The sequence below is a fragment of the Lissotriton vulgaris genome, chromosome 3_1, assembly GCF_964263255.1.
Source record: "Lissotriton vulgaris chromosome 3_1, aLisVul1.2, whole genome shotgun sequence".
Classification (NCBI taxonomy): Eukaryota; Metazoa; Chordata; class Amphibia; order Caudata; family Salamandridae; genus Lissotriton; species Lissotriton vulgaris.
The window spans coordinates 802,304,093-802,317,654 of record NC_141689.1 but is presented as its reverse complement, the minus strand read 5'-3'; the positions used below and the strand labels follow the sequence as shown (position 1 = coordinate 802,317,654).

The window sequence follows — 13,562 nt, the reverse complement described above, 5'->3', positions numbered from 1 at the left end:
GCCAGGCCATGAGTTTTGTTGAAAATAACATTGTTACTTTGGACACAACATGACATAGGGAGCTTCTAGCGATAGTTGGCACATATTTGGACATCAGTAAAGAAAAAGCAAGGCTGCCTGGTGGTATTCAGTGTATGTTTGGCAGTGCTAGACGTCTGGCTGCGTTAGCACAAAGAAATCGGTGAGGAACAAAACACTTGCAACGGTGTTGAAAAAATGCTGGGCCTGTACCAGAGAGAGTGTGGTGACAGATCATGAGGATTTGAGGCCAGTGGGAGCTAGAAAGTGACTAGACGTGGAAGGCCAGTGATTAAACTCTAAAATAAGGAAGACTGCTGTGTGACATACTAGTTGCAATCGAGAAATCAAATATTTGGAAAGACGTAAATATAGAAAATGTACGTAATCCAAATGGAAAGAGACAGTGCTCTGAAGAAGTGTCTTCCACCAAAAGAGGGAGAGGAAAGTTATTTCCCGCTAGTGTTTTAGGTGGCATCTACTTGGTTCACGTGCCATCTAAGATGCAACGCAGTGTCAAGGATTGATACTAGCTTGCATAGAAGTGCCACCAGGGCGGGTGCAACATCATGTCACCAGCCACGGATGAGACTGTAGAGGGACTTCAGTCACAAGCTCTTCAGTTTTGTTAGAGTTCAATTGCAAAGTGTTGGTCTTCCTGCAGCTGATAATTTTAACTTTGAAGGCTGAGGTGAAACAGCAGCTGTAAGAGTCGCTAATAAGCATTTAAAAAAGAAAGGTACAATTACATTAAAAAAGGCACCATTTTGAAACAGCCGTCCGTTGGTCAGATGCGCAGGGAATTTCGAAACCACTTATCTTTGCGAGCCCTTGTGGGGCCCTCCTACACCTTAATAGAGCGCATAGATGTCCAGTGGAGTAAACATCAGTCAGTAATTACAGTGTGGACCCTTTCTTGTCTTCAGTACATTGCGATGGGGCGTGACCTATAAAGCCAACCGCGCCTCGGGCTGTTTCCTTCCTTTTTAAATTTCAATCTGCTTGACAAAAAAAAAACACCACTCACATCACTGCCCACATACACGTGTGACGCGTTGAATAATCGCACTATACTAGTCCAGTGTGTCTGGCCACTAACGATACTTATAACTGGAAAACGGCCTGGTGCAACACACTGTATTCTGCTGCAGTCAGACCGCTTTCGGAAAAAGTATTAAACCACATGTGACTTTCAGTTACAGTGTAGCGAATTCCTTGCCATGCACATGCTGCCCTCGGGCCGCTCAGCAGATGTTTACTACGTCTTCCCTTGTTTGATCTTCTGTGAGAATTCTGCAGTAATGACGCGACGCGGCGTCCTCGTGCTCGTCTCAATTGGGACAATCATTCCATGTGGTCCCAATAATACGAGTGCAGGAGCAGGAGCCTGACTCAATTCCAGAGGAGGCTAGCAGGAGACAGCAGGCCGGCGCGGAATGATGACGTGCTGACTACCTTGCATCAGAGGATAGCAAGAAGCCAGACTGAAATCCGCATGCTCTGAGCATTCTTTCAAAATTAAAAGCATGTTTTCATCAGTGGTTAATCTGTGAAAATGTAAGTGCCGGGAATCTCGTCAAGAGGCTGTTTGCATCACGTTATTGCTCCTATTAGCGCTGCCTATTACAAAACTAACTACTAACCATAATACCCTACAAGTGGGGAGAGGATGTGGCATAATAGCTAGGACTGCCGACTTTGGAGTTGGGGAACCTGGTTCGAGGCTCGGTGTGGGCTCAACATCTTGTGATTTGGGGCAAATTCTTTAATCTCCCCGTGCCTACAAAAAATTAATGTGTACTCAACTGACGCTTGATAAAAGTGATCCAATACCGTAGGGTCGAGTTCACGATATATGTGAAGATTCAGTGCCGGTGCCGAGCACAGGTAACCTCTGGCTCAAATTAAGCACTGGTGTTCATACCAGAAAATGGGTTACAGTTGTGTTGTACAAATTAAGGTTAACAGTCACAAGTACATCTGTTTCTCCTATTTGGAATGAAGTATGGCATAATATTTGTAATATTCTACCTATTGTATATAATCTACTATTTTTTGTATGCATCATGCATGCTATTACCAATTTCATGCAGAGCTTGTGTGCGGCCCTTGGAGAAATGCCTGTAGAAATGTTCTGCCTATCTTGATATATGTAATGGAGATGAGTACAGGGTTTACATTTTGGTGGTAGGGAGTGGGAGAGGGCAGCTGTGGCCCGTGGAGGGAGTTCGGTGGGGCAGGGAGGCGGTGCGGGGGAGGGGCAGGGTGGAGGGTGGTAAACAACGGAATATGGATAATTGCAGGTAAGTAAACAATTTAATAAATAAAACAAATTTCGTAGCGCGCACTGCATCGCATTTTGCGAAATGTGAACTAGAGAACCTCGAGTTCACACAGATTTAACAGGCCGTTGCTTTACACATCTCTGCTGTTCCTGTAGGAGAGAAACTAGTAGGCATACCAGCTAGACAGAGTGTAACACTACATTTTAGAACAAGTACTACCTGACTTGAAAAGATTAGGCAATCCACATGAATAGAACATGAATGAGAAACAACATTGAGTACACTTGGTTGGAAACAGACGCACAGCTGGAAGCTGGGCTGCCTCACTTGGGAAAGCATAAGAAGAGACAGTTGTGCGTAAGCAGACCAAACGTCACCTGTATGACTAATCTAACTATGCAAACAAACAAACATTTAGCAAGGAAACCCCTCCTATTGACTGTGTTGCACTAGAGGAAAGGAAACCCAATTGGTAGGACCACCCTGCTGGGCACAGATCCCGTAGACTACAGCACTCTGGATAACTGCTAATGCTTCATGGCGCCTCATGTCACTCATCTTAGACATGGTTCTCCAAGGAAGCTGGGAGTCAAATGGGTGAACGGAAGAACTCACAATGAATGAATGTGAAGACTGGGATCTGTGATCCATCCATGCTACAAAATGGCCAGATATGGTGTTTAATTTGCAAAGGAATACATTTTGGATCCTAAGGTATGGCTCAGAAGCCAGCAGCTCGCGCATTGAGGGGCTCATATACAAAAAATGACGCAGCAAGGTGTTGCAAGCCATTTTGCTGCACCTAGCTGCATCATTTTAAAAGATCATTGGATTCATCATATTAACTTAAAACAAGGAAACCCTTTGTGTTTTATATATAGTTGGCATACCACATCAATCAACTTGCAATCATAAACCACACGTACCGCAATCAAATAGCACCCTAGGAGCTGAAGAATACAACGTCAAAATCAGTTACAAATGCATTTATTAAAAAGATCCTCTTACCAACATGAATTAATTTGCGAGATTTAAAACCATGTGTAATAATCACAGAGGAATGCATACATTGTTTTCAAGCATAATAAAATACACAAATATGATGAACAAATTTATACACAAAAAAATAGAATAGATAATACACAAAATAATAAGCTAAAATAGGAAGGGTTATATCTTTTGTCAACACACTATAGACGATCAATCTTCAATAAGCCCTATTGTTATACATTTTTCAACCCTGGTAAATTCAGGCTTAGGTATACTCAAAAGATCTACATAGTGTTGACGTTGATATGAGTAAAAGCAACTGATGATTTAGACATGTAAAGCGACGCGTTTCGGTGGCACATGATACTTTCCACCTTCCTCAGGCTAACAATAGGTGTTTGATAAATCTCCCCACGATTATTCGATAAAAATTCATATTAACAACAATATCACACATCCGTGTGCTTTCCCCTACTCTGGTGCACAATTGGCTGCCATGCGCCAGTGCTGGCACCCTTGCATCATGTTGCAAGGGTGCCGGCATTGCGAGGATGATTGTTTTTGTACCGAAAGGTACAACATAAACATCTTTTAAAAGAATACAAGCTTGCAATAATTGAGGAAAAAAGGGCTTATTATGTTACTCTGACCGCCTCCTTGAACTCTCCCAGAGACCTGTTTAAGATTATAGACTCCCTTTCCGCCTCCCATGCTGTGGATCCCATAGTGGAAACCCGGGAGCTTTGTGATGGAATCTCAATTTTCTTCCACTCCAAAATTGTTGATATCTATAATTCACTGGAATGCCTCAACCTGGAGCTGGGTTCCCCTTCCCCCCTCTCCAACCCCGTAGCTGGGTCTCAGGTTGATGATTCCGGTGCTAGCTTCCTTAATTTCCCTCTCCTTACCCTGGAGGGGATCAATTTGCTCCTTGACAATATTAAATCTGGCTCCCATCTGGATCCCTGTCCGCTCAAGGTCCTGAAGGCCTGTAGGGAAGTAGCTATTCCCCCCTTCTAGAGGTGATGAACTTAGCAACTACGGAGGGAATTTTCCCTCGCTTATGGAAAATGGCGGTCGTTAAACCTCTTTTGAAGAAGGCCTCTTTGGACCCTGGGGTGTTGAAAAACGTTCGACCTATTTCCTTACTACCTGCCCCGCTAAAATACTTGAATCTCATCTTAATCACTACCTTAGCTCCTTCTTGGATGACTCCAACCTGCCGGATACCTCACAACATGGTTTTCGAAGAGCCCACAGTACTGAATCTGCCCTTACTGTGGTCATTAACAACATCCGCTCGAAAGTCGATAAGGGCCATACCACCCTTCTGGTCCTACTCTACCTTACGGCGGCTTTCCACACCCTGTCTCCCTCTGTCCTGGTCTCTCGACTTAGGGAGATAGGAGTTGGAGGCCCAGCCTGAGCCTCCTGGCCTCTTTTCTCAATCAAAGAGAGCAAAGGGTGAAGCTGGGTGACTTTTTGTCCCCCTCTAAACCTGTGCAATGTGGGGTCCCCCAGGGATCTTCTTTAAGTCCTACGCTTTTCAACATTTATGTGGCCCCACTTGCCAGGGTAGTGAGATATTTCGGGCTATTTCGAGGTGTTGTCCTACGCCGACGACACCCAAATTATGGTCTCACTCACGCAGTCGGTGAGTGATTCTACCCTGAACTTTAGAAATTGCATGGAGGCAGTATCCTAATGGATGATTCAGAATGTTTTAAAGCTTAATGGAGAGAAGACAAAGGTCCTGATCTTCGGGAGCAATCAAGACGTCTGGTCGAACGATTGGTGGACGGCCTCCCTTGGGGATTGTCCCCTTCCCTCTCATTTCGCTAGGAATCTGGGGGTTATGGTAGATACCTCTCTTTCTTTTGACCGTCAGGTTAGTAGGACCGTTTCCACCTGCTGTGGTATTATCAGGATCCTCGGAAAAATTGCATCCTATCTCTCCTCTGATGCTCGGAAGCAAGCCACCGTGGCACTTGTTTCCTCGAGATTGGATTACTGCAATACACTGTATGTAGGTCTAAACAAGAGCCTCATTCATCGCTTGCAGATAGAGCCATTAGAGCCCTGCGCTCATCAAATAAAAATCTTCTCCTAGTTCCTAGATTTGCAAAACCAAGATGGGGAGGTAGAGCGTTTCCCACCCTGGTACCCAAGCTCTGGAATTCCCTCCCCCCAGAACTGGCAGGACAACCATCTCTTGCGCTTTTTCGTAAAGCATTGAAAACTTGGTTCTTTGTAGAGGCTTACTTGTAGATGTGCACCTGGAGAATATAGACTATCTGACCTGATTGGCGCCCTGATGCCCTTGGGCTAAGTTGCGCTGTATAAGTCTCCCTTCATTCATTCATTCATTCACTCATTCGTTCATTCATTCATTCATTCATTCATTCGGATGTATGATCCTACATCGCGCACCAACACATCGCGGGCTTTAACCTCGCCGCGAATACATCGCAAAGGGCAACACTTCGCCCTCTGTTACATCGCACGCATTTACAACGGCAATGTGTTCATTCCTATTGGAAAGGCTGAAACCTCGCAGGCGCCTTGATCGCACGTCACGACAACGCATGCTTTGCCTTTTCGTTCTCGCAATGCATGATCCCGCCCCTAATCCTTGGCCCCCATTCCCCCCACCACCCTCTCCGTCCCCTAACAGTCGCGTTCTAGTCTCATTAAGTGTCATGACTTCCGCATGATCACTGTTCAGCACTGTGAAAGAATAAGCAGTATGCACTTAATATTCAGACACTCTATTCTCTTTAGGCTCCGTCAAAGCTTCATCTGTGTTTATGAGCAATGTAAGAGACATCTGAAATGGGAGCCCTATGGCACGCTCATAAATCATAGGCCTCGTCTCCTTGCCTCCAGAGAATTGCATCCCAATCACGGTATTTCAGAGGGTGCATTGTAATAGCTCTTTGAGGGGCACCCAGAGACAGGAAAGACACGTGCGCTCTCCAGGTGAAAAAAGCTTGAAAAACCGCGGACTCCAGCAGTTTTTAATCCACTTTACAATGAAAAGTAACTTTAAACCTTCCGTTCCAAAATGCCAATGAAGCCACTAGTATTATATTTGAGGTTACTTTCTGTGTCACTCGGATGTTTGACACATAGTTTAATCAGCTTGACATCATCCTTTGTGACTTCTCGAATGCCGGTTTCCATATCTCCTCAACCATATCTTTAAATCTGTCCTCATGACAATTAATTTCACGCAGTGTTTTTTTTTTTGCTAAAGCACTGTTGTTGATGTCATTACTACCCTCGGCACATCTCCCAGAGATGGTGTCTGCTCCTGACTGATGAGCCAGTTGCATTCTCTTTCAAGCTTTTTCACAAAAGGGTATTCCCTTTTCGACCTCTGATGATTCCTATTGATTCCTTAGCAAAATTAACTTAGGTTCACAAAAGAAAATCTAATGCCAGCCATCCACCATCCACCCATCCATGCACCCAACCATCATGCATCCATCCACCCACCCACTCACCACACACACATCATCATCCACCCATACACCCATCCATGCATCCATTCAGACACCCATCCATCCACATCCATCCACCCATCCATGCACCCATCCATCCGCCATCCATACATCCACCCCCCACCCAGCACCCATCCATGCATCCATCCAGACACCCATCCATTCATTCACCCGCCCTCCATTCATCCATCCACCCACTCACCACAAAATAATAAAAACATACCCTCTGGTTCTTAAATGTTGGCAACTGTTTGTTTAATATTTACATCTGCAACACATCTTGTTGACACGACATCTTGTTGATGTTGTTGACACGATATGTTTGAAGAAAATGGAACGTGACAGTCTGCTTTGTATATGTCTGCTTTCTCGAACCCTGGTTGACAGCACCAAAGTCGGCAGAGCTATCTGTCAGACCACATCCTCTCACGGTCATCGATGCGGTAATTGTACGATATATAAAATAATAAAAACATGTTTCTTTAATATTAACATATTAACATGTAACCTGTTTCTTAAATGTGGTTTGAAGAAAAGGTACGCGACAGTCTGCTTTGTATATGTCTGCTTTGTATTTTAATTGTATCTTAATTGCTGGCACCTGTTTCTTAATTGACAGTGTGCAACGAAAAGGCCGTTTCTGTAGCCAGCATGCGATTAGCATCTTAACATCGGGCATCTTGCTTTGTATATCAATTGTCTATTCTATTAATTGCGGTCAATTGTATATTAATTGCGTTGTCAATTGTATATTAATTGTGTAGCCAGCATGCGATTAGCATCTTAACATCGGGCATCTTAACATCGCATGCGTGACAGTCTGCTTTGTAATGCGTTGTAATTTCATGCGATGTTAACGGCATCGCGCCGTTGTAGCATCCGTAGTAAAAGCCTGCGATCTCAACGATCCTGCGATGTAAAAGTCGCGGTGCGATAGCACCGCGATGTATTGACATCGATGTAATGGGTGTTTCCCATTCATTCACCTTCCTGCACAAAACAAACATTGATGGCATTTTCCTCTTTCTATGCATGCTGCAGAATGCAGCACGCATAGAAAGAGGAAAAAAGGAGAAAAAGGAGAAATAACAGTATTTCTCCTCGTTGCACCATTCCAAGTCTCCCCTGGAGAGGGGCAGGCTTCTGACACATTCTCAGCTTTACAAAACGTTGTAAATCTGGAAATGTGTCAGGTTCCTTGGATGTTGCAAGGGAACCCCCACAGCAACACCCATGGAACGTCCCTTTCACACAGAGTAATGTGTGAAAACGCAGGGTGACTTTATGTGGTCTTGTAAATATGGGCAGGCATACTGTGCCGCCAGTGTGTCAAAAAGAGTGCCATACCAAGGGCCCTGAATGTGAGTGTTCCAAATACTAAGGCTCCATAATATTGATTCCACATCATGCCTTATAAATCCATCATCAGATACTCCCTGACCCTTTATCTGACTCTCTCAGGTTCCTGTTTACTTCCTTTATTATGGTTTTCCCCCTTTCTCTTCCTCCTCCTTTTCCCCCTCGTGTGTATTTACCCTCTCGTTCTGTGGGTCAATGTTTGAGAAAAAATAAGTGCCAGTCTCCAAAAATGAGTGCCAGTGGACCCTACCAGCAAACACAAGCTCAAAAAAAGCACTGGCCATAAAGAAGCACAATCATGCTCCCCTCCTCAACTCAGCTCTTAACTACAGCTCCTTTCTTCCTCTTATCCGCACAGAGTAGTCATTCCTCATACTCTTCTCTCATTCTTTACATGTATATGTTTAACACTGTTCTGGCGCTTAATCCTCTTGTTACTGTTCCTCTCACACACTTCCCACTTAACACTTGCAATCTCTCAGATGTGAGTGTTTCCGTCTTAGACACCTTAAAGATGATTTGGGTGTTCTTGGGATAGTTTTCTACAATATGCAAAAGGGTGACTTAGAGAGGTTCGGAGAGTTATGCTGGCAAAAAGCGCTCTAGATTTGACTTGGTTTGTCTTCTCATGCCTCCTATGAGTGGGTTCATTTTACGAATAGAAAGATGATTTTCACAAAGTCTGAAAATTGAAGTGTATTCTGCTGGTCATCTATTTAATCATATCTTCATTGTTCATTGTGATAACTGTGCAATTCTATATATTCAATAATTTGTGTACTTCATATCTGCTGCTCTCATTACCTTTCCCTTCGTTTTTGCAATTGATTCTTTATAGTTATTTAACAAGTAAAAGCATTTCCATGTTTTATGCTTATAAGTTTGTCTCTGTTTTATAAATGTTTATGAAATATATTCAAAACACAAAAAAGAAGCATGGAGCTTGGAACATAAAGTTCTGTTATCCTTGCAGTGCTGTGGCGCACCATACAACTACCGCTCTTTTCAAACAAGCTAAAACCAATGTCTTCATGGGAGAGACCAGAGTATAAGAAGTCTAAGTTCATTTTATGCATCCCATTATACTCAAAATCTTGTAGTCTCTGAACGTATCACTTGCATGCTTTTCCTGATGGTGGGTGCCCTGAGGTGGCCAAGGTGACGTGTAGCACTTTACAAAAAAACACAATTAATATTCATCAGAGCATTTGATTATAATTTACAATTAATTATTGATTATATTTTATGGCCTTACATATCCAGAAGTGACTACCTCAGTGTGTTTTACTCATTGAATGGCAGGATATTTGATTGTAGGTCAGTCAACCTGGCTTTTGGTCCCTGAAAGACAGGGACTATGGGGATTGGTGCCAACCCGTGTTCTGCCCGTCCCCAGCTTTGGGTAATCTAGAATTCGGACAGAGTGAGGGCAACTTTATGATATATTGGTATTCCCTATGTTGGTACAAAACCCTGGAAAGCAGGACACAGTCCATAAAATAGGGTGTGGGTGATCTAGCTGCTGACAGTGGTTTTACAGCTCCCAGAGAAAGCATTTCAGTCCCATTCTTCACTCAAACGAGGGGTGGAAATGAGGTGGAGGGAAGAAAAAGATGCAGTTTTAATCCCTCTTTGACCAGGTACTATTGCTGTATGGGCACTAATACATACTCTCCACCGAGAAAGACATCATTATTTAGATAAAAAGGATCGAGGAAAGTGGAAAGATTTCTAGCTGTGGAACCTGGAGCCCTATGTGTGCTAATCCAGGCTTCCCTGCTTGAACATGTTATATGGTCCTGGGCAAATCCCTTTTCCACTGTTCCTCCGGTCACATATCTGTTTACAAATTTGCCAAACTCTAGAAACAGCCTAACCAGGGAAATTAAAGGCTTTTAAAATCTAGATATGCATACGAGATGATGCTTAGGGGGTACATTACATCCAATAACAGAGGGCCTTAATACGATACCGGTCGGACGCAGGTACAATCAACATCATTTCAGAACAGAACCCGCTCAACTAGTAGTCAGCAATTCCATCTGACAAATTAGAATGCGACCGACCATGAGGCGGTCGAAAACATACATTTTGCTGCCGGAAAACGGCTGCAGCACAAGACGCATTAGAAAAATGTATGTTTTCAAATATCCATGCACCGTGTGGCAGGCACCATAGCAGAGGCCGTGGGAGGACAGGGACATCCAAGTGGCCCCATAGTCTGTTTCCGACAGCCTTTCTATGGCGGTTGTACCACCATTGAAAGGCTGTCTAAAAAGGACACCGTAATACCGATGGCGGTGCCTGAGCAGGCACCACCCCCATTGTAGGGTATTACTCTCTGACCGATAATCGGACAGGCTCCTTGAGCCCATCGGAAGCGTCGGGTGGTCCCACTGCCCTCATCATAATGCGACGGTCAGACCACAATCCTCCAGATTTTGGTTGGATCGGAACCGACGGCCTGTCGCTTACGAACCAACCAACATCGCAATGAGGCCCAGAGTGTGGATTGGTGTTGAAACCTGTACTTGAGCACTGGAACTCTGCCTTACCCCTACCCCACCCATTCTTTTTTTTAGCACAACAGCTCCTTATAATACTTCCTATATCACACTGACACAGAATGCCCACTGATACTTCTATTGTAACTTTTTTTAGGGTAGAAGTTCAGAAATACTATTTCCCTAACTAGATGTGACTTCCTTTTGTAAAATCGCGAATAATACAGCAATAAGACACACCGTCTCATGCAACAAAAGCTTTGTGAGTCGGACCCTAAGTCTTTTACAGCCAATCACAAATCCTCAATGTTGAGTATTTCATGGTGATCTTATTTCATCCACCCCAAACAGTTGGAAATCTGTTTGGACTGTGTAAGTGTGAACAGGAGAATCTCGAGTTCACACAGATTTAACAGGCCGTTGCTTTACACATCTCTGCTGTTCCTTTGGCTGCGACTGTACATTTTCATGATTATTCCGGCCCTTCAAAATAAAATGTAAACATTTTTCTGTCACAGAATCTGTACTGTAACATCTTATGAGCGGTATTAAGTATGTCATATCTAATGTTTTCTTTCATGTTTTTTAAACTTACAGCAATTTGCAGAAATAGCTGTGGCGACGGATTCTGTTCACGACCTAACATGTGTACTTGCTCTAGTGGACAAATTGCACCCGTCTGTGGAACAAAATCGAGTAAGTGTCAGATATTTGCATTTCTGTCAAACGTTACCCTTTTTGGCTTTTTCGCATCTACAAGTGGGGATAATGCTTATGCAGTTTACTGGTAAATGTAAAAGTAAACTTTGTAATACGTTCAAACGTTTCAGCATGTGTCTTTACACATCCTGCCGGAAGTAAAGTTGTATCAGCAATTCATGACCCAGATTTATTAAGGGTTTGCACCGGGGCAAAGTCATGCAAACTGGGCGCTATCAATATCTTGCAAGTTTATTTGCTTTCCAGCACAAAAAGGTATTACGAACAGGAAAGATGTAGTTTTCTCAGTTCAAATGTTGCTTTTCACTTCTATGCGCCACTTTGTATCAAGTGTGGTCACTTAGGTATTACGCAAGTGAATCAGCACAATGCCCATAGTTTTTAACAAGCCAGATCTACTACGACAGTGAGAGCAGGTTTTGCATCAAGCATAATGCTTACTTGAAGCATGTGCCAACAAGAAGTGTCTGAGGGCCTTATTATGAGTTTAGTGGTGCGGGAGCACCGCCAAACCTGTGTAGGACCCCCCTGCCAGAGCCGGAGTTTTCTCCTGGTCTGGTGGGTGGTTCTTTGAAATAGTACCTGCCCCTTTGTTTCCTCACCACCACACTTTTCATGGAGGTTTCATCGCCAAGAAAAGTGTGGCTGTGAGGAAACTCATAACATGCTTGGCTGGGTTGCAGCTGCCCCACAAAGCATATTGCGGCCTCAGGAGCGCCGCACAACTGCCAGGGAACAGCGGTTCCCTGGCGGTTGCTGCAGTTGCAGTAGTCCCAGGGTAGCCAGAGCACCCTAGTCATAATAGGTCAGCTAGGGAGACCACCACTGTGAGTCAGGTGGGCCGTAGACCACCAGACTCATAATAAGGCCCTTAATTTCTTCAAACATTCCACATATTGCACATATGCTTCACATATGCTGCACTGCATAGCTTGGAAAACAGCCCTTCACAACAAAGTCTTAACCACAACAAACGCTTACCTCGAAGTCATTACCACGCATGCAAAATTACTACGCATGCCATTACAACGAAAATGGCTTTCCAACGTATGCCATTACCATGCTTGTCATTACCAAGTATTTATGTGTAAGTATATAGGTAAGTTTATGGTAAGTAGTCTGGAATAGTTAAAAAAAATTTAAACAGTTTTGGCAATGTATTAATCCAATTAATACATTTGGGGTATAGGGTGGTGAATTGTATGCATTCTCAATATCTGAGTAATTAAAAAAATATTTGAAATGCTAATATTATTTATATGCAAATACATTTCTACACTAAATATTAGTCACGGGATGCAAGGAATGTAGGGGTTTGGGGGATGTTTATTAATACTGAGCTATTTATTTAAATAGCTGAATATTAATTTTTACAATCATTTAATTACTAATAATATGTATTAACATGTGCAAAGTAATTTGTAAACTAGAATTTATGCACAGGCTGCAAGTGATATAGAGTGGGGAAGTGTATCAATAGGCAGGCATTTATTTAAATAGCAGAGTATTACATTTTACAATAATTAAAACACTACTAATATTTATTAACATGTGCTAAGACATTTGTAACTCTAAAATGTAGGCATCAGATGCAAGGGATATCGGGTATAGGGTGGTAAAGTCTATTAATACTCAGTATTTTCCTAAATACCTGAGGATACATTTTTACAATAATTTAATTACAAATAATATTGAAGAGCCAAGTCATTTGTAACAGTAGAATTTAGGTACTGGACGCATGGGATATAAGGGTATAGAGTGGGGAAGTGTATGTATACTCAGGTATTTATTTAAATGCCTGATTATTAATTTATATATCAATTAAATAATACAAATTAAATTAATGAAAAACATATTTAATCATTGAATGCTATTCCTAAGATATGGCAGACTATTAAACATATTTTTCGACAAATAAAAACTTTTATATTGATAATTAATTTATTAAATTAAAAAAATATGCAACACAATGTTTCTTATTAAATATCTATTAAAATGTATTTTAAATTCTGCAAAAAATATAATAAATATGTAAAGATATTTAGTAATTTAATCCATGTGTCCTCAAAATAATTTAGTAAGGTTGGCAATATCCCCTCGTCTTGTGTAAAATAGTCAGATTCACTAATTGATGTGTAGAACTCGTCTACACACTCAGGACGTACGAAGCATTAGGCAACATG

The 13,562-nt window shown here is 42.5% G+C and overlaps 1 protein-coding gene across 1 annotated transcript in view; it reads left to right on the top strand.

The window, feature by feature from the left end:
- Positions 1-13,562, top strand: part of FBN2 (fibrillin 2) — a 1,183,434-nt gene that overhangs the window by 155,160 nt on the left and 1,014,712 nt on the right. The window contains exon 3 of the mRNA XM_086961117.1: positions 11,257-11,355. Coding sequence (XP_086817243.1) covers positions 11,257-11,355 — 99 coding nt within the window. The remainder of the gene's footprint in view (positions 1-11,256; positions 11,356-13,562) is intronic.